This window comes from Camponotus vicinus, unplaced genomic scaffold (assembly GCF_025532165.1).
Source record: "Camponotus vicinus isolate PSW18456_S1 unplaced genomic scaffold, iyCamVici1.0 SCAF_4, whole genome shotgun sequence".
Taxonomy (NCBI): domain Eukaryota; kingdom Metazoa; phylum Arthropoda; class Insecta; order Hymenoptera; family Formicidae; genus Camponotus; species Camponotus vicinus.
The window spans coordinates 8,462,735-8,481,695 of record NW_028141976.1 but is presented as its reverse complement, the minus strand read 5'-3'; the positions used below and the strand labels follow the sequence as shown (position 1 = coordinate 8,481,695).

The 18,961-nt window shown below is 31.8% G+C and overlaps 2 protein-coding genes and 1 pseudogene across 3 annotated transcripts in view; 1 reads left to right on the top strand and 2 right to left on the bottom strand.

The window, feature by feature from the left end:
• LOC145970589 (protein kinase C and casein kinase substrate in neurons protein 1-like) overlaps positions 1-16,743 on the top strand; it is a 40,501-nt pseudogene extending 23,758 nt beyond the window's left edge. Inside the window, exons 2-8 of the transcript XR_014438549.1 lie at positions 6,355-6,746; positions 7,167-7,355; positions 10,422-10,808; positions 11,822-11,956; positions 13,858-14,018; positions 14,101-14,261; positions 15,463-16,743. The product of XR_014438549.1 is annotated as a protein kinase C and casein kinase substrate in neurons protein 1-like (transcript). The remainder of the gene's footprint in view (positions 1-6,354; positions 6,747-7,166; positions 7,356-10,421; positions 10,809-11,821; positions 11,957-13,857; positions 14,019-14,100; positions 14,262-15,462) is intronic.
• Positions 1-18,961, bottom strand: part of LOC145970412 (uncharacterized) — an 87,511-nt gene that overhangs the window by 35,478 nt on the left and 33,072 nt on the right. The gene's annotated exons all lie outside the window — the stretch shown is intronic.
• LOC145970382 (uncharacterized) lies at positions 15,530-18,793 on the bottom strand. Its single transcript, XM_083097129.1, has 2 exons — positions 18,097-18,793; positions 15,530-17,374 (listed from the first exon to the last, which is right to left on the bottom strand). The coding sequence occupies exons 1-2, from the start codon at positions 18,681-18,683 to the stop codon at positions 16,681-16,683; spliced, it is 1,281 nt and encodes a 426-aa protein (XP_082953255.1). The 5' UTR covers positions 18,684-18,793; the 3' UTR covers positions 15,530-16,680.

Here is an 18,961-nt window from a genome sequence, read left to right as displayed (position 1 = left end):
TATGTATATAATTTATGTAATTAATAGTTTTTTATGTGATATATCCGAGGGGTCAATCACCACTCAGAAAATGTACAGTGGTTGTCATTTTTGGCACAATACGTTTTATACAATACATTTTATCGCTAACATTGCTATTGTATTGCTTTTGTTAATAATGCTTTTGTATTTTTGGTATTTCTATTATTATTTTATTGTCAATATTAGCAGTACTGCCGCAGAAATAAAAAGTGTTTCTAATGCATATTACTTTTTGTCTTATATTGCTAATATTATTTCAATTCATATTTTTCTAAAACATGAATTTCCTAAAATTATATTTACTGTACTGCAGCAATATATTCCTGATGAAATGTACAATGATTGCCAGTGGTTGACCCCTCGAATATATCTTTTGTACATCGAGCATTGGATGAGGATAAAAATGTTATTGTAACACACATTCGATAATCATCAACCGTTATAAAATAACTCCGTTGCATTTTATAACAGTTACAAAGTGAGCCGAAATATAATGAACTCTATATATCCGAGACGCAACGTTAATTATAACGAGGCTCTACTGTATCTTGTTCTACTTTTAAACTAGAGCGGCCGAAAATTTAATTAATGGAGAACCATGCCCGGAAAGAATAATTAATCGGTATCTTTTGTGATAAATAGTATTGTTATAATAACAACTGTCAAAAATAAAATATTTGGCTCATATAAATCACGTTCGACGAAGAAGCCCCAACGTAATCGTTCATTGATGTTACATATATAGAGTTTCATTGATATTTATGTATCGATAAATATAAAGAAGGGATGTATATAAATAATTTCTATAAAGAATCGCGCCATATATAATGCCCGTGCTATTTAGAGATTGTAAAGAGCGTCCTCTCATCGCTACATACGGTTAGTCACGTTTATATTTATTTACGGCATGATCTTTTATCTTATCGAGACACTTTTTTCTCTTTTTTTTTTGTGCATGCTCGGTCACGAGACACGCTGATACTTTATCCAGAACAGATGATGTCATCTGCACCCGGAATATTTCACAAAAACGCAATCACAGCGCAAAGTTCGTTTACCGAATGTTTGAAAGTATTCGCGATTTCCATAGAAATGATTGCTCATCTGATCATCGAATAATGAATTTAACAAATTTTGACATATTGCGAAAATAATTTGAAATATAAACATTAATATAGATTTAATAATTTTTCATTGATCATTAAACATTAAACTTTTCATTGAACTATATAAGAGATTTTCATTTTCTTTTTTTTTTTTTCAAAATTTTAGATATCGTTTACTGTACTATAATCTTTAAGCAACTGTTAACTGTAGAATATTCTTTAAGAAAAACTGTATTTTTATTTTAATGTTTTAATATTTTATATAAAGTATATTATATAATTTATTATATGAGATCTAATTAATTAATTACATTTGTGTTTTCCTACATATTTATATATTTTTATTATATTATTATATTATATATTTTTATATATTATATTTTTATTGTACTTTCTTAATATTTTATTATTTTAAATAAAAAATATTATTTCAAAAAAATAACCAATGAGGAATGGAATTAATTTAGAAAAAGGAATTAAAGGATAGAATTGAGAAAATTAATAAAAAGATATGTAATGAAGGAAGAAAAGTTATGTTTTATTAATATTTCAACCACGTATAATGCACGTGCAGTTTTGCATCCCCGTAATGATGCATATATGAAACCTATGCAACTTTTAACAAGCGTGCACGTTCAAGGAGATATTCGGGAAGATATTATGTAGCACGTGTAAGATGCACCAGACACCCTTGCGACCGATAATAGTGACGTAACAAAACGAAGGCGTAATGATTCAGCATATCGCTCTCTTCTACGCGCGTCAGCGCAAAAGCAGGTCGTTCCACCATTTATCAAACAGTTCTTGTTAACTCGACATTTTTACTATTCAATTCACGAAAAGATTAATACAAGTATAAGCATGCAAAACAAACTGTACATCGCTAAAAATACGTAACAATATAATTTTCTATGGAATTGTTGAAAATTCTATTTATTTCTAAGGGAAAAAATATTCGTTTTGAGGAAAAATTTTTGTGAAAAAAATTTTCCTGATCTCTTAATGATCCAATGCACATGATTTTAACGATAATGCACGATTACGATTATTAAATTTAGAATTAAAGAGTGAGATGAACTAAATAAAATATAAGTGGCTACCATGGCATGATCTTGTTATTTATAAAAATGTAAACAGCACATTTTATGGCATCTGCACACGCAGCATTTTCCAACATTAGCATATTTTTGAAATGTCAACTGCACATACATTATCGCAATATCGCATATTCACACAATTCAGCATATTTTTTTTAAAGATTGAAGTTTACTCTATTTAACAAAAGTTATGTATATAAATATTTCTACATTATATTCACATTATAATTAATTATAAAGATTTAGAATTGATATTGATTTGTTAACAAGCGCATAATTTAATTGGATTAAATGCAAAATATTTAATATCTAATTTTTGTATAATATTTTTTTACATAAAGTAAAATATCAATTTTGATATATTAAAGCAAATAAGTAGAGATCACCCACATGTGCGCACGAGAAATTACATTGCAATAACATATCCGTTGCACTCCGATATCTTCAATCGTGTATCTATTTAATCTCTTTAAATACAACGCGTCTCTAACGTGTATCTGTATGTCTTCTAGTCGATATTAGAAGATCATTATATCTCAAGGAGCTCATCAGTATTGTTTCACGGCCAGCACACGCGATCCCCTCGTCGATCTCTCACAATGCGCCGGCAAATCCTGCGGTTTTACATGGAAAAAAAAGCGTTAGCGACTAATCGTTCACGCTCATGGCGCCTTCCAGATCGCTCGCGATCCAGCTCGCCGAGCAACATTCCACGATCCGGAGCAACCGTTCCTAATCGGAGCGAAAGAAAGGGCTCGCTGTGGAAAATACTGGTTTCAGCGCCATTTCGTACGCGAGACAGCTGTAAAGCAACGGCTCTCTTTCAGTTTCACCTGTTCGAGATGATGCCGAAAATTAAAGTCCGCTCCGGGGGCCTTGATGCGACCTTCCGCTCGATCTTTCGAGCTGGTCGATCATTCCCATGGGCTGGTTTGGCGGCATTCCTCGGCCCACGCCTCTTTACTCTCCTTCGTCATCTTCGTGTGATCTTCCTCTTTCTCTCCCTCTTTTTCTTTCTATAAGACTCCAAAAGTTCTTGTAGCTTATACATTATTTGTATGAATTCTGTTATAATAATTAATATATGAAATGCTGCATACATTGCGTAATTTTATATATAATCTTATTTTATTTATATATAGGATTATTAACACATCTGGTTTTATATGAGATATGTTTGATTTTTGATAGAAATTTAAAAGAACATGCACAATTTCCTTAGTTACTCTAGTAAATACTTGAAAATACTATTAGAAAGATACGTAGTCTATTTAAAGGATACTATGTCTGTATATTTGAAAAACATAAATGCGAGTCTATGTAAATGATTGTGTGTGTGTATATATGTATTACGAGACAATTGAGAAATATATCATTCTCATAAGCATTCGCATTAAAATCTATGCAAATTAGTCTGGAGAACCATTAAACCTCTCGTCCACTGTTTCTTGCGCAGTGCCCATAATTCTCCGTAAATATTCATTAAATCAAAGCACTCTAGAATAATTCAAGAGAAATGACGATTTATATTATCTAGTCCAATAAAATTAATGTTAATCTTTAACCAAATAACAAGCAATATCGAATTGGCCGCAGAAATTAATTAAACAAATACATAAATTCGCGATTTTGAATGATATTAATGGATATAAATTATAGTGAAGTTGATTTAATATTCGTGACAAACAGGAATTTAATTATTAGTTAAGAAGAATAACAATAAAGCTTGTTTATCGAATTTTATTAGTCCTCTTATAATTATACAATTAATTTTCGTTAAGATTAATATTTATTATACGATCGTCCAATTTAGATCAAAAGTTAATTCTTACTCTATTGAATGATGATACTCTACTTTATTTTTATGTTTTCATTAAGTAAAGTACGAGAGGATGAGCTCAAAAACGAAGAAAAGACAACGGGTTTCAACCTTTTTCTCTTTTCTCTGTAAAAAAGTACCTAATGCACGGAACAACGGATCTCATACGTCCCTAGATTTCATTCTCATCGACTTTCACCGGAGAAGTTTGGCTCAGCAAGGACGTTTCTTGACGTACAACTCACGAATACTTCCGTATCCACAAACGACTATTGTCTCATTATTAAACGTCGCTATCTGTTTCCTTTTACATGTGATCCCACAGCATGTGGCATTGTTCTTGCGTTTTCCAAAGAAGACAGTTTAACACATTTATATAACAAGAACATTTTCAACAGGAATGCGTGTTTAAGAATAAGAATCTTGATGGCTACATCTAAGTTTATTTACAATAAGTGCAGATTTACACATATATTTCTTGTATCTTATATTAATAATTTTTTACGGTCCAATATCTTTTTATAATTCATGTAAGAATTGAAATATTAAATATAAAAATATTACACAAAATTTAAAAAAAGGGAAATAAATTATAAATTTGGTTATCAAATTAAAATTATATACATACCAAATTAAAAATACATAAAATGTGAAGAACCTACGATGAGAATATTCATCTGATTTTTATACTTTTCCCCAGGAGATGTATTTCCTTGGACCGAACTGAAATGTTTCCCTAATTTATACTGTTAGAACGTAACAAGCGGTGCCAATATTGTTGGCCGTAAAACTTCATCAGGCGATTCCGTAACCGTTGATGACCAGAATCGGAGAATGCAGGCTGGATGTGCACTGCATTTGCATATGAACGAGTACCGGCGCGACTAGTCTCGGCGAGCTATCGCATCTAATTGTTAGTTTGCTTGACCCAATCGAGAATCGCCGCACGCGCAGCATCGCACAGACACAATTTTCATTCTCTCTGTTGCGTGCCATCTAACAATAAAATCGCACTCTAAGAGTCTCGAGGTACTTAAGGAGAGTAATTCTTCTCTCTCGATTCGAGTTTTATTCAACGCTCGTTACTCGAGAAATAGGACGATTTTAAAGTTTATATCTTGACATTTAACATTAAATATATTATCTTAGAATTCTATTTTATATTATTTTAATTTTATCTCCTTTTTAATTGAAAATAAGATTATAGGTACCGTGGAAAATAAATATGTTAAATAACGCACATACATTTTATTGATTAATAAATATTGATATAAAAAAAATATAAAAAATAAATATAAAGAAAAATTCATATAAAATCTTTCGAGGTGTTTTAAAGTTATTCTTAAGGGGGGAATTTGCAAATATTATGCATACTCGCATTGCGACGTGTCAGCACATATCTCGTCGCGCAGATTTGTGATGGCTTCGCAAATTGGGCCAATCGATGATCCAAACCGAGCCGTAATCCAATAACTCTGCCATACCCGTTCTAGCAAATATTCAACATTCCTGCATAGAAACGACTACCATGTCTGTTGCAGCTCGTAAATTCCTTCGTCGATAAACCGGAGAACCTGCAATTTCTTAGCATATAAAACAAATTGAGAAAAACAAGTTGCTATGTGCAGCGACAGATACATATAGGAAGAAATCATGGACAGAGATAAATTAGTTATCTTAAATTATTTTTGCAAATATTATATATAATTGGAAGATGTTAGAAGATATAAAATTAGAACATGTTATTAGAAGATAACATATAATTATTATTATTTTAAAAACGAAGTCGTGTAAAAAACTGACATTAAGTAGATTAAAATTTAAATCTTTAAAGCAGAAAGAGAGAGAGAGAGAGAGAGAGAGAGAGTATATACATATATATATTTGCAACGAATTCCTATGTTTCCCTGATCTAGGAGAGATATTGTTTAAATAAATAATCAAGTAAATGCTCAAATATCATACGCTACATAATATTACGCGACTAGTAACATCAGTAGTTTTTTAATTTCCGAATTTTTAAATAATTAATTCCATTAATCTTCAAATGAATTTTTTGAAGATTTGGGCTTTATTTTTTTATCAAATAAGCTCTATGTAGTATATTTTATTTGCCTATTTGCTTATTTGCACAGAATAATAATGACTGTAATTTACTAAAAAGAACTTTTTAATTTTACGAAATTGAAAACTGTTAGTATAGAAGAATCTAAAAGTCAATACGGGCACAAAATTCTGCGCATTATGAAGAGATAACATTTTTTCTTTTTATCGCTGTCTCTCTGACCGTCTATTATCCTTTCATTTTCAGGTAAAGAGAATTTCTCGACTTAGGCTAAGATGTCACATCACAGCGACGACAACATGCTGATAGCGACGTCAGATTCCTTCTGGGAGCCGGGCAACTACAAGCGGACGACGAGGAGGATCGAGGATGGTCATAATCTCTGCGACAGTTTGATAGCGTTGGTCCAGGAAAGGGCAGAGATTGAAAAAAGCTATGCCAAGGCGCTCAAGAACTGGTCTAAGAATTGGAACGACAAGATCGAGAAAGGACCCGAATATGGTACAACCGAGGCAGCATGGAAAGGTGTTCTGGTAGAATCCGACAGACTTTGTGATCTTCACGTCAGGGTCAAAGAGAACCTCTGTAACGACATCGTCCAGCAAGTCAAGACGTGGCAGAAAGACACGTATCACAAGGTACGAGTAGTTGCGTCACTGATTCCCCCTTAAATACACAGAAATTTGCAGTCACGTACAAGGTTTTCATCTTTCTCCTAAAAACTTAGGTGATAAGATCGCTAGATTAGTATTTTTACTTTTTTTTTTTTGAACGATATATTTTTTAAAATAAAATAATTGATGTAAAAATTCAACTTCAACTCAAAATATTTGACATTTTGCTTTTTATACATTTTTGAAATATACAAATTAAAATTTATTTCTAGATGATAAATTTATTCTTGTTACAATATCTTTGTCCATTATAATCAATTTTATGGATGGAAGATTTAATGTCTATTGTTCTCGATGATTCCTTCTATATCAATTTTTGTAATAGTACTTGCACGCAATAGTAATATTAACTGATATTGCACGGGCTTGGTTCTATGATTGCAGTCGATGATGACCCTGAAGGAGCGCAAGGAAATGGAAGATGCGTTCAAGAAGGCACAGAAGCCATGGGCGAAACTCCTACAGAAGGTTGAGAAAGCAAAGTCGGAGTATCACAACAGTTGCAAGACCGAACGAACCGCGGCGAACATGGATAGGAACGCCTCGGCGGACAGTTCTCTCTCGCCGTATCAGGTGAGCAATCCACGTCACAATCCATTGTATATCCCGCATATCTCGCGCACACATATTACGTCACTTGTCACTCTCGTAACGTTTTATTAACGATCGCGGCGCAACCAGTAGTACCATGTATTACTATAATAGAAGTCACTTCGTCATCACGTTTGCTTTTAAAAGGCGAAACAAAATTAAGTCACGTTATACAAATATAATTCGCGAATTTACTCTTCTCATAAAATAATATATTTATAATACTCGTATTTTAAAATTCTCGTGGCAAGTTTTGCTCGATATTTTATCAAATATATTCTCAAAATTGTTGCTTAATTAGATAAGAATTCTCGAAGATAACCATAAATAGAAGTGCGATAATATTTAAAGCGATAATTATAATGGTGATAAGTTTGTTGTATGAATATTCCAATTCGTGAACATATACATACATACTGCGCACGTTTATTACTTCAATCTACAACAATACGTATTTTACATTATTATAACATCCACGAATTAAAATAATCTCACGATAATTCTTCTCTTCGTATTCTTAATAGTATATCCTTTTCAAAACAATAAATCAATCGAGTTATATAGATGTGCACAATGTATATATTTGACATCATATGTTCGCGTTATAGTCTCTTGGCATCTCGATCACGCGTATTACACATGGTCTTACGTACGGTAGATACAGTTGTTCTTTAGCGAGTATTATTTGCAGATGGCCCGAGGCTCTGAAAACGTACGTTTTACACCTTGTGTGTATTCCTAAGAATTCTTGCATGCGCTATATTCTATCTCTCTCTTGTTCCATTATTGCTTCTCTCGAACGTCTCGCAGTGAGCTAACGATGCCCGATTCGTTTGCTTCTGCGAGCAGAGTTCTCAGTTTGCACACCTGTGTGTTTTTTACCTAACATCTTTCATTCGGTACGGAGAAGATACTTTAATAGTAACTGTATGAATATATGTACGTTTCGTTCCATTTCTTGCACGGTAGTAATTATTAGGAACGCAAATGACGAAACAAACTTGCAATACCAAAAAACAAAAATCACATTTCTGTATATCTGAATTTTACTAAAATTAATAATTAGGAATTTGGCTCAAATAAATAAACAAAAATTAAATCGATTTCTGAATTTTACTATTTCACAATTGTTCGGATTATTGTTAGGGATATTGTAGGGATAGATGTAAATTTAAAGACAGAAAAAAATTCCAAGGAATTCCGCGTTCCATAAATATTTGAATTCTAAATATTTGAATCATTGAATTCTAAAGTATATAAATCACCGCCCAACACCCACGCGCACGCATAGTCGGCACAATAATGATCTCGATATCGGAGATGACACCTCTGAAAGACGGCTAACGACGTTTTTAGATGACAGATTGTGGATGTGTGATGCATGGAGGCTCAGAGTACCAAAAATCCTTAGGAATAATAAAATAGGCGACGTTCAGTTTGTATGTATATGATGTTGCATGTGTCGCATGTTTCTTGACTTATGTGTCTTTCCCCCCTTTCTCTTATTACAGAAGGCTCTGCTGGTAAGCAAACTTCTGATTTAAGACGTTAGATTTAAGAAATTAGAACGCAATATATGTTTAGCACATATCTTTTTACGACACCTTTTACGCGCTTTCTTTCCTTTATTTCTTTTCACACCTTTTATCAACCCCTATAATGTCCATCTGTCTCTTCAGTTTAAATATAGCATGTTTTGCTCGCTCATGTTAGATATATAATTATTGCTTAAAATAATTATTCGGCGTATATATTTAAAGAATTGCCATATAGAGGAGAATATGACTGACATAATTTGCACCGCCGATTGATTAAACGTTACTCGTAATTACGACAGCACTCCCTTCGACGTGTATTATTGTAATTTGGTTACTCAAAACTGGTATAAACATGAGAAACGCAGCGCACGTGCATGAAATATGGATAATTCATGAGTCGATATACATAAAACTTCTTTGCACTAAATTCTTAGGACGCTCGTGGCACGCACAATGATCTCGTGCATGCGAATAATATTTTTTTCTGTAAAATTAAAGAACAACGTAAATTTTATCTCGGATGACCTTGCGTTTTAAAGAGACTTCCTTCGGAAAGTAATTGTTGAGAACTATAATTATTTAATTATGTAAAATTATTGTGATAAAAAACATTTTAAATTCATAAGAGTTATCGTATACGTTTTGTTACTATTTCCTAGTCTTAATAAAAATCTTAAAAAGAAACTAAGAAAAACTTTAAATTTTTATGTTGAAATTAATTATGATAAAAATTTATACATAAAATATATTCAACTTTTATATTAATTATTATATTTTAACAAGAAATAACCGTTTTTAAATTGTCTGAGGAATATAACAATACATTTCAGTATTAATATGAAAATGTTTTGGAACGCATTAGTTATTGTAAAGAACGGCTATTAGTTTGTACGTTATTTACATGTAGTTGCATGATGAGATAAACACTAAGTAGATTAAATAATAGGTAGTTTGATGTAGTAAATAGGCAGATACATATACATATATATATATATATATATATATATATATATCTTTGCGCATTTTTTGATGTAAAATCATTATATATATTTTTTTTATCTCCTTCTTTAATGTGGCATTATCATGTTTATTATCGCAAAAAAACCATTTTTTGTAGCTCTTGGCGATAAGCTAGATAAATTTAAAGGTAAAGAATTGAGATTATCTGTTAAAAAATGTCCTTTTAATTAACATTTGTAGATTTTGAACTTTGTAAACTAACGAAATAATCAATTTAGTGTCGCGTGATAATCGTTATGTTGAAGATTGAATGCAAATTGCGTGAAAGATGAAAAAGGTTTAATTTTAATACATATATACGAAGCGTACTTTTATATAAACTTTTACCATCATAAAGTTTATATAACCGTAAAGTTTAAAGCCGCTTTATAAAAGCTTCAAACTATTAGACTGTATCCCGTGATACCGACCAGTCCTTACGTTCAAGTCAACATTAAAGAAGAACGCTCTCTGTAAGATTTCTAAATTTTTTCCTCGTCTCTTTTGACAGGTGAAGAAAATGCAAGACAGAGTGCAAAAAACAAAAGAGGAGGTGCAAAAGGCGAAGGAGAAGTACGAGGCGGCGCTTCAAGAAATCAATCAATACAATCCAAAGTACATGGAAGACATGACGCAAGTATTTGAGAAGTATCAGGAAATGGAGGCGCAGCGACTACAGTTCTTCAAAGACGTCCTCTTCGGCATTCGCGAATGTCTGAATATATCGCAGGATCCAATGATCCCTTTTTCATTATTGTGCAACTATATATATGATCCATCATGTATAATAATTGTAAATTTAAAAATTACACAAATGTATTTTGCCTTAAATTATATATTCAAATATATTATATCAATTATATATTATTGTATAAATATGATACGATTGCGTCTATCATAATCAATATTGATTGCGGGCTCTCAGTATTACCATTTAATCAATTCAGCTTACAATAATTTAAATTAATAATAAAACTGAAAATAATAAAATTAAAAATAATAAAATTAAAATCCTCATTTCTCAATGTTCTATTAGATTTAATGAATATGAAAAACTTGCCAGGACACCCTGCTCGTGGTTGAAGATCTATTATTAGAAAAACATATAGCTGTAGCGTGGACTGAATATTACTCTATAGCTCTTCCCTTTATTTTACAATAATTTTACCATTACTCGAATCGTTATGTGCGTCTCGCCACATATTTTTTTATTTCCGGCACAACATAAAATACCATAATGTTTGCCGTCATTTTCCTTGAAACATTTAACATAAAATATAAAGATATCGATATTTTTAGGAAATAAAGAGTTTCATTGAGGAAAAAGTAAATTTTGTCTGCATTAAAAGTGTGTAATAAGTAAAATATCGATAACTTTTTATAATGGACAATAATAAAAATGATATCCTATTCGTGATAAAATGAAGAATAAGATCATACTTAAAGGAAAGCGAACGGGCATATTTAATCAAAGTTTTTAACTCTCTCACAACTTATCGCTGTGTCATCAAATTGCATCGTATAACATTAAATAAAAATTATGCTTTTGTACAATCGCGTTTCCGAAAAAAATTTGCTTACAATAATGTTTTGTCCTTTGAATTTTCTTGAGGCTTCTAACTCGTAATCTTATATTTATCTTACTAAATACTTATTTAGGACATTCTCCTAAAAAGGAGTAATATCTTATAAATTTATAGAAAATTTATCTAATCGTTGTACATAACGCGAATTCATCAATCGTCATTTTATAATGATCACGGGTTACAGGCATTGCCGATCTTATCAATATTTTCCAGTTTAATTAACTTATATATAATTTCAGTTTAACTAACTTATATATAAAAAACCTTACGCTCCAAAAAGATACGTTTCATTATTGCAATTTTCCGGAATGCATGCATGTGATTGTTTTGGGACATTGCTATTATGCAGGACTACACAGAGGAGTTCCGCGAGATCACGAAGGGCTCGAAGTCGAAGGAGGCGCTTCCGGCAGGCTCCATCACACTCATCAATCAACGCCCGGTCGGCGAGGATCTGCATGTAAAGTTTTGTTTACACGTTACACACGTGACACGCGCCGCCCGTGTAATCTCATTTTATAATTGTTAAACATATTCAAAGTCCGTCCGGCCTACGATCTATCTCGATCGGCCACGTTGAGACGATCGAGAGGTCGTCGGCGCCGATTAAAAGCAAGCACGCGACAGCTTTTAAACGCGGATGTCCCAGCTGGTTGCGAGGTCATCCAAGATGGGTTTCCTTTCTCAGCTTCTAGCTCTTAGCCGGCTTAACCGAATTAACCGTAAATCCGCTCAGCGCTTGCACTCGCACGTAATCGCACGGATCCCTGCCTAAAGGTGAACATGGAATAGCCTCCTCCCCTGGATGGCAGATATAGGAGGAACGAATTTACAAACTATTGAGGTAACACACATTGCGACAAAGGCAGGAAATACAAGTCACGAAAGATTGCAAAATTATATATCGTTCAAAAGAGATTATACATACTTTTGAAATATTTTTTATTTATTCATGATATTTGTATCATAAGATAAGAGAAAAGATAAATCTGCCTAATCTAAGCAAATTTATTCTTATTTGAGTGATACATTTTATAAAATTAAAAGAATTATCATCATTATAACAAAAATAATCAATGAAAACATTGTATTTTAATCGTTCATGATTAGACTTAGATTAGACTTAGATTCTACAAAATTCTGTAATCCTCAAAAGTTTGTAAATTGTCTCCTTTCAAGATGCTTATTATCCTGTTTATGGTATACGGTATGGATAATTATAATATTATTAAAATATGAATATAAGTCACATCGAGCTTAACAACAGTCATATATGCCTGCAACCGATTGTTGAAAATCACATGCGACACATCTGCATGTTTCACATGCTTAAAAATATTATATTATTATGAAAGTGTCGTATTATATACATATGGAATTAAACAATGGAAATATAATATGCAATTAAGTTTGCGAATAAAAGAGGTTTTTTTATAAACCAAACTTTATCAGGACTGTCGTACTTTCTTTCAGCTATAAACTTTTCAAATATTCGTAAATTATACTCTAATAGTATTTTAATTTATAATCGAAGCAATGTAATATATAATCAAATGGGCATTTAATGGAAATTAGATTACAAAACTTATATAGACATTTAATTTAAATTTATATATAAACATGAAACATATACGAAAGAAAGAAGTAAATTCCAAAGAAAATGCGATGGTTATTGTATACATTAATTTTTTGCTTGATATAGCATAAAGTTCTGTATATATTTATCGGAAAGCTACGAATTATATCGTTCAAGAATATCTCATTTAAAATGTCTCATTTAAATTTTCATCAAAAAATAACGCAATAATAATACATCTGTGACTAAAAATTATTGTAACATTTCTTTAACTACTCATAATTCATATAATCTGTCTATATAGAGTCCTGTCCTTATCGTGTTAGAATTCATCTCAAAAAATTGCAATCTCGAGCCTTGTTGCGCTTTGTAAATACGCGCTTTTTAAAATTGTAATGAAAATACAGATGTACGATGAGAGATAGTCTATCTTCTCTATAAAAATATTTTCTTGAATTGTCGAGTGAGCAGTGCTCACTATGCAAAGACATAGGACATCGAATCGGTCAATTTTTCCTTGTATTCGTTATATCTTGACATATGTAATAAGATTATTGAGATTATTGAGAAGATAGACCAGGTGAAATAATGAAAAGGCTTTAACAAAATCGCACATGCATCGTTGGCATGCTAATTAAACATTCGCAGTGAGCGATTCTCGAATCATATGAAACATTTGGTTACACGCATGGCATTTTCAACGAGATAAATTCGTGCATCGCGGTTACACACTATGCGAATTTCATTGAAACGTATCTAATATATTTCCACATATTTCAAATCAGGAATTTCCACCGGTCAACAACAAATCAAAATCAAAGTCCATCAGCCGTGTAGTATGAGCGGACAGCAATCACGGAGATAGCAAAACCGACACAATAAGTTCGAGCAAGCAGTCTTCGGAAAAGAACAACGAGAGCGATAACGTCAATAGACTATTACATAAGTTTGTTGCAAAAGCGACTCTTATAAAGCTCTTTATCTAGTTAACTAGTAAGAACCGCGTGTGAAATGTATGATGATTGCAGTAACGGTACTAACGCCAAGCAAGAGTCAAACCCATTCGAAGAGGAGGAATGGGACGAGGAAGGTGATGAACCATTGGTCGACAATGGAGAACCAGGGGTTCCCGTGCGAGGTTTGTACGACTACGAAGGAGCCGAGGCGGACGAACTTAGTTTTAAGCAAGGTACCTACATAGGATTTTGTTTTTCGCAAAATTTTAGAGTCAATCAATTTGATTTGTATGCATAATTAATTTGATATGACATAATTTTCTGTATCTATAGCGAAAAATAGGAATACAATTGAATCATTTTGTTTCTTACGATTAATATAATTTAAAATGCAACCAATATAGTTATTTGATATTTTATATATATATATATATATATATATATATATATATATACAGGGTGTTTCATTTTAATCCGACCAGTCGAATATCTCGAAAACCAAGCCCGGGAGAGAAAAATATTTCAGACAAAAGTTGTTTGGTATCGAGGGGGCCATAAGATGGTATCATTGGTTTGACCTTGAAGAGTCATTTGAAGGTCACGTGAAGGTCACTTCAATTTTTTTAAATGGAACACCCTATATATTTTTGCACACTCTTGTAGCTTATCTCGAGAGCTTTCCAAAACACTATCATTAAGTACCTTTTCGTTAAGTACTTTTTGAGTTATGAGGGTTGAAGTAATTTCTTAATTTTACATAAACCGTAAAATATCTTGTAAAATATTCACTTTTCGATTATCTTACCTTAATACTTTTATGTACAAAATAATGAGAGGAATCAATTGGTGTAAAAAAAGCACATAGTTGTTTTTAAGAAAAAATATGGAATTGTTAATTGCAAATTACATATTTTTTCTTCAAAACAACTATGTGTTTTCTTTACACCAATTGATTCCTCTCATTATTTTGTACGTAAAAGTATTAAGGTAAGATAATCGAAAAATGAATATTTTACTAGATATTTTACGGTTTATGTAGAATTAAGAAATTATTTCAAGCCTCATAACTCAAAAAGTACTTAACGAAAAGGTACTTAATTATAGTGTTTTGGAAAGCTCTCGATGTCAGCTACAAGAATGTGCAAAAATATATAGGGTATTCCATTTAAGAAATTTAAGGTGACCTTTATGTGACCTTCAAATGACTGTTCAAGGTCAAATCATTGTCACCATCTTATGGCCCCCTCGAAACCAAACAACTTTTGTCTGAAATATTTTTCTCTCCCGGGATTGGTTTTCGAGATATTCGACTGGTCGGATTAAAATGAAACACCCTGTATATATATAAATCTATAATATAATTATTTAATATAAATAATGTAAAAATATATAAATTAATATATATAATTAATTTTTTCTCAAAACTTTTCTCAGGAGATGTATTCGAGAAGCTGGAAGACGAAGATGAACAAGGGTGGTGTAAAGGAAGAAAGATGCCATATTATGCTTATATATAAAAATGTCATTTTATTCATTATAATTATTTCATTAATGTCATTAATATCATCAATAAATGATAAATGATATGAAATCTAAAAACGGTTTAAATATTTGTTCACACAATACATTTGAAAAATTATTTTTACAAACTCAATAATCATCAGATCATGTCATATAATACGTAATGTTACTTTAATTCCTTGTCGATGTTTGATAAGTGGTGTCAATTAAAAGAAAAGGATATATTACGTAAAACAATCGATATAATTATAAATTTGTGTTACATTAATGCAGGCCCGTGGTTAGTTTGCACTTTTCTGTCGATTTTGTCTACTGCTATCCCCGCTCCTTTTGTTTCATAGTTTCTCTAGACTTCTCGCCGAAACGAAAGATGCTCGAGTTAAAAAATGATTATAGTTAAAAATCATTCATATATTGTTTCTAAAGTTATTACACTTATAATTATAATATTGATTATTATAATATATAGTAAGATGCTCGAGTTCATGAATGATTATAATTGTAAATCGTTCTGCACACATTACCCTTGCACTTTTTATTCTTTCTAAAGTTATTATAATTACTATTATAATTATAATTGTTATAAGTATTATAAAATTAGAATACTAAAACGCATATTAATTGTATGTATAGATACGATTAAAATTCGTGTTTCATTTCAGTGTTACTTTTGACCTTATAACATAATAATAACAATCATAACAATAATAACTTTACAAACAATGTATGGAGCAATAAAACTATCTGATTTATAATTAATATCGTTCTAAACATCTGAACATCTTATGTTCCGCGTACAAACTAGATGCTATGAAACAAAAGAAGCAGGAACAGTAATAAGTAAAATCGACCAAAAGTGCTAACCGCAGGCCTGTATTAATGTAATACAAATTTATAATTGTGTCGATTGTTTTACGAAATATATCTTTTTTTTGCATTAAAGTTATAATGAAAATTAATAATCATTATAAACGCATTATCTCTTACTTATTTTTTCAAGTAACGTTTTACAAAAAACGTTTTCGTCAAATTTATGAAAGTAAAAAGTGTATCGAAATCGTGTATGTAAATCAAAATTAAAATTAAAAGTTCCAAAAACTAATACATATATTAATTATAATTAATATATTATTAATTAATATTCTCGAATATTTGATCTAATATTTCCGAATTCTTTTTCATTAATTTATCCATCGTTATCGAATTTTGGTTTGTTTTGTGCATTAATTTTAAAATTTGTTCATAATTTTTTTCGATTGATTCTTTTAATTCTAAGTTGGATTTTTTTCTTTTATTTAAAGGTTTTTTTGTTTGAGTGATTTTTTTGCGTTTTCTTGAGCTGGTATTATAAATATCAGATGATGACGGCACGTTAGACGGCTGTTGACTGCTGGTACTACGAATATCAGGATTAGGAGGAAGATCAGAAGAATATTCAGGGATATCAAATGGTACTTCCACATCCACTGATTTTGAATCAAGATCATTAGACTGTTGACTGTCTTTGCTGGTACTAGGAATCACATTATCAAGATTATTATAAATATCAGATGATGACGGCACATCTACTGGTGAGCCGCCGTGTAGAACATTATCCATTAGATCCACGTTAGACGGCTGTTGACTGCTGGTACTACGATTTATATCAGAAGAATATTCAGGGATATCAAATGGTACTTCCACATCCACTGATTTTGAATCAAGATCATTAGACTGTTGACTGTCTTTGCTGGTACTAGGAATCACATTATCAAGATCAGAAGATGGTTCGTCATTGCTAATTAAGTCATTACTGAGAACATCGTTTTTAGAGGGAAGCTGTAATCTGTAAAAAATATAAAATTTGGATTAATCAGTAAACTCTAATTATATGCACAACATACACCCTCTGTCCAACAAGAAACCGAACTTTTGATAGAAAATGAAACAGACTAATTTATAATTGTTCAAATAATTTATTTTAATCAATATACTCTCCATTAGCTTCGATGCATCGTCTGGCACGGTCAATTAAGTTGTTAAATAATTGTTTTATATCAATTTTTGAGATGCTGTTGAGAGTCGAGGTCACTGCCGCTTGAACGTCTTTAATGCTGCTGTGTCGCCTTCCTTTCATCGTCAAATGAAGTTGGGGGAAGAGAAAATAGTCACATGGTCCTAAATCAGGCGGTATTCGCACCATGCAACTATTTTCTCTCCCCCCGACTTCATTTGGCGATGAAAAAAAGGCAACACAGCAGCATTAAAGACGTTCAAGCGGCAGTGACCTCGACTTTCAACAGCATCTCAAAAACTATATAAAACAATCATTTAACAACTTAATTGACTGTGCCAGACGATGCATCAAAGCTAATGGAGAGTATATTGATTGAAATAAATTATTAGAACAATTATAAATTGGTCTGTTTCATTTTCTATCAAAAGTTCGGTTTCTTTTTGGACAGAGAGTATATTCACAATTTATATTTAAAAACCTATTTGTAAGAATTATATAAATTATTCGAAAAAAGTAAATTAATAATATTCAATTTTCGCTGTTTCACTTACTGCTTTGGAATTATATCCCAAGGAATGAGAAGTCCCTTATTGTGATGTTTTTCGATCAAATGTTTTATAAAGATGACCACATTCTTAGCTTCAATGTTATCATTACACATCTCACACTTATTCACTTGGACGATATAGTCCGCTGGCTTGATCTTATATACACACTTTGTAACAGTTTGAATCCACTGAATTAAGTTATTAAACTCCCTTTTTGTAATTTTATGTTCTGCTTTCAAATGTCTTGTCATCTCTTTTGATGCTTCTAGTATCGTTTTCTTTTTGGACTGCGGATTATCAGCGATAGAAATTATGCGTTCACAACATGTACACATTACGTCTGGATTTAATACATCATCTGTCTTTGTCACTTTATAAGATGAATCCAACTGTTCTTTTGAATCCATTGTTTGCTTTCTGATCTCTTCGAAAAATTTTTTATGCTTCTTATCGTCTTTTTGCATATGACATTGCAAAACGTCGTATATATTTATGACAGGCATAATATCACATTCACAAAAACTACATTTTGCTTGACAAATACCTTCTGCCACAAAAAAATTCCAAACCCATGAATTATTTTCTACCATGATGTCCGTTGTGTATCACAGATCGTGAGCTACTGAGTACAGAATAAAAATTATGTCAAGCAAGATTGTACCAAGAATATAGAAGGTGTGTAGAAAAAAGTAGGAAAGGTCGCGGTAAGATGTGTGATTGTATGATGTAAATATTAACTGTTTAACGTGTTTGCCTGATTTGTGTTCGTTAGTAGGTATACTAGGCCGGTTCTAACCCAGGTCCTCTCAGGGGGGGTGAGGCGCGAGGGGATCTCAGCGGCGCGGGGGAATGACGTTACGCAGGATGG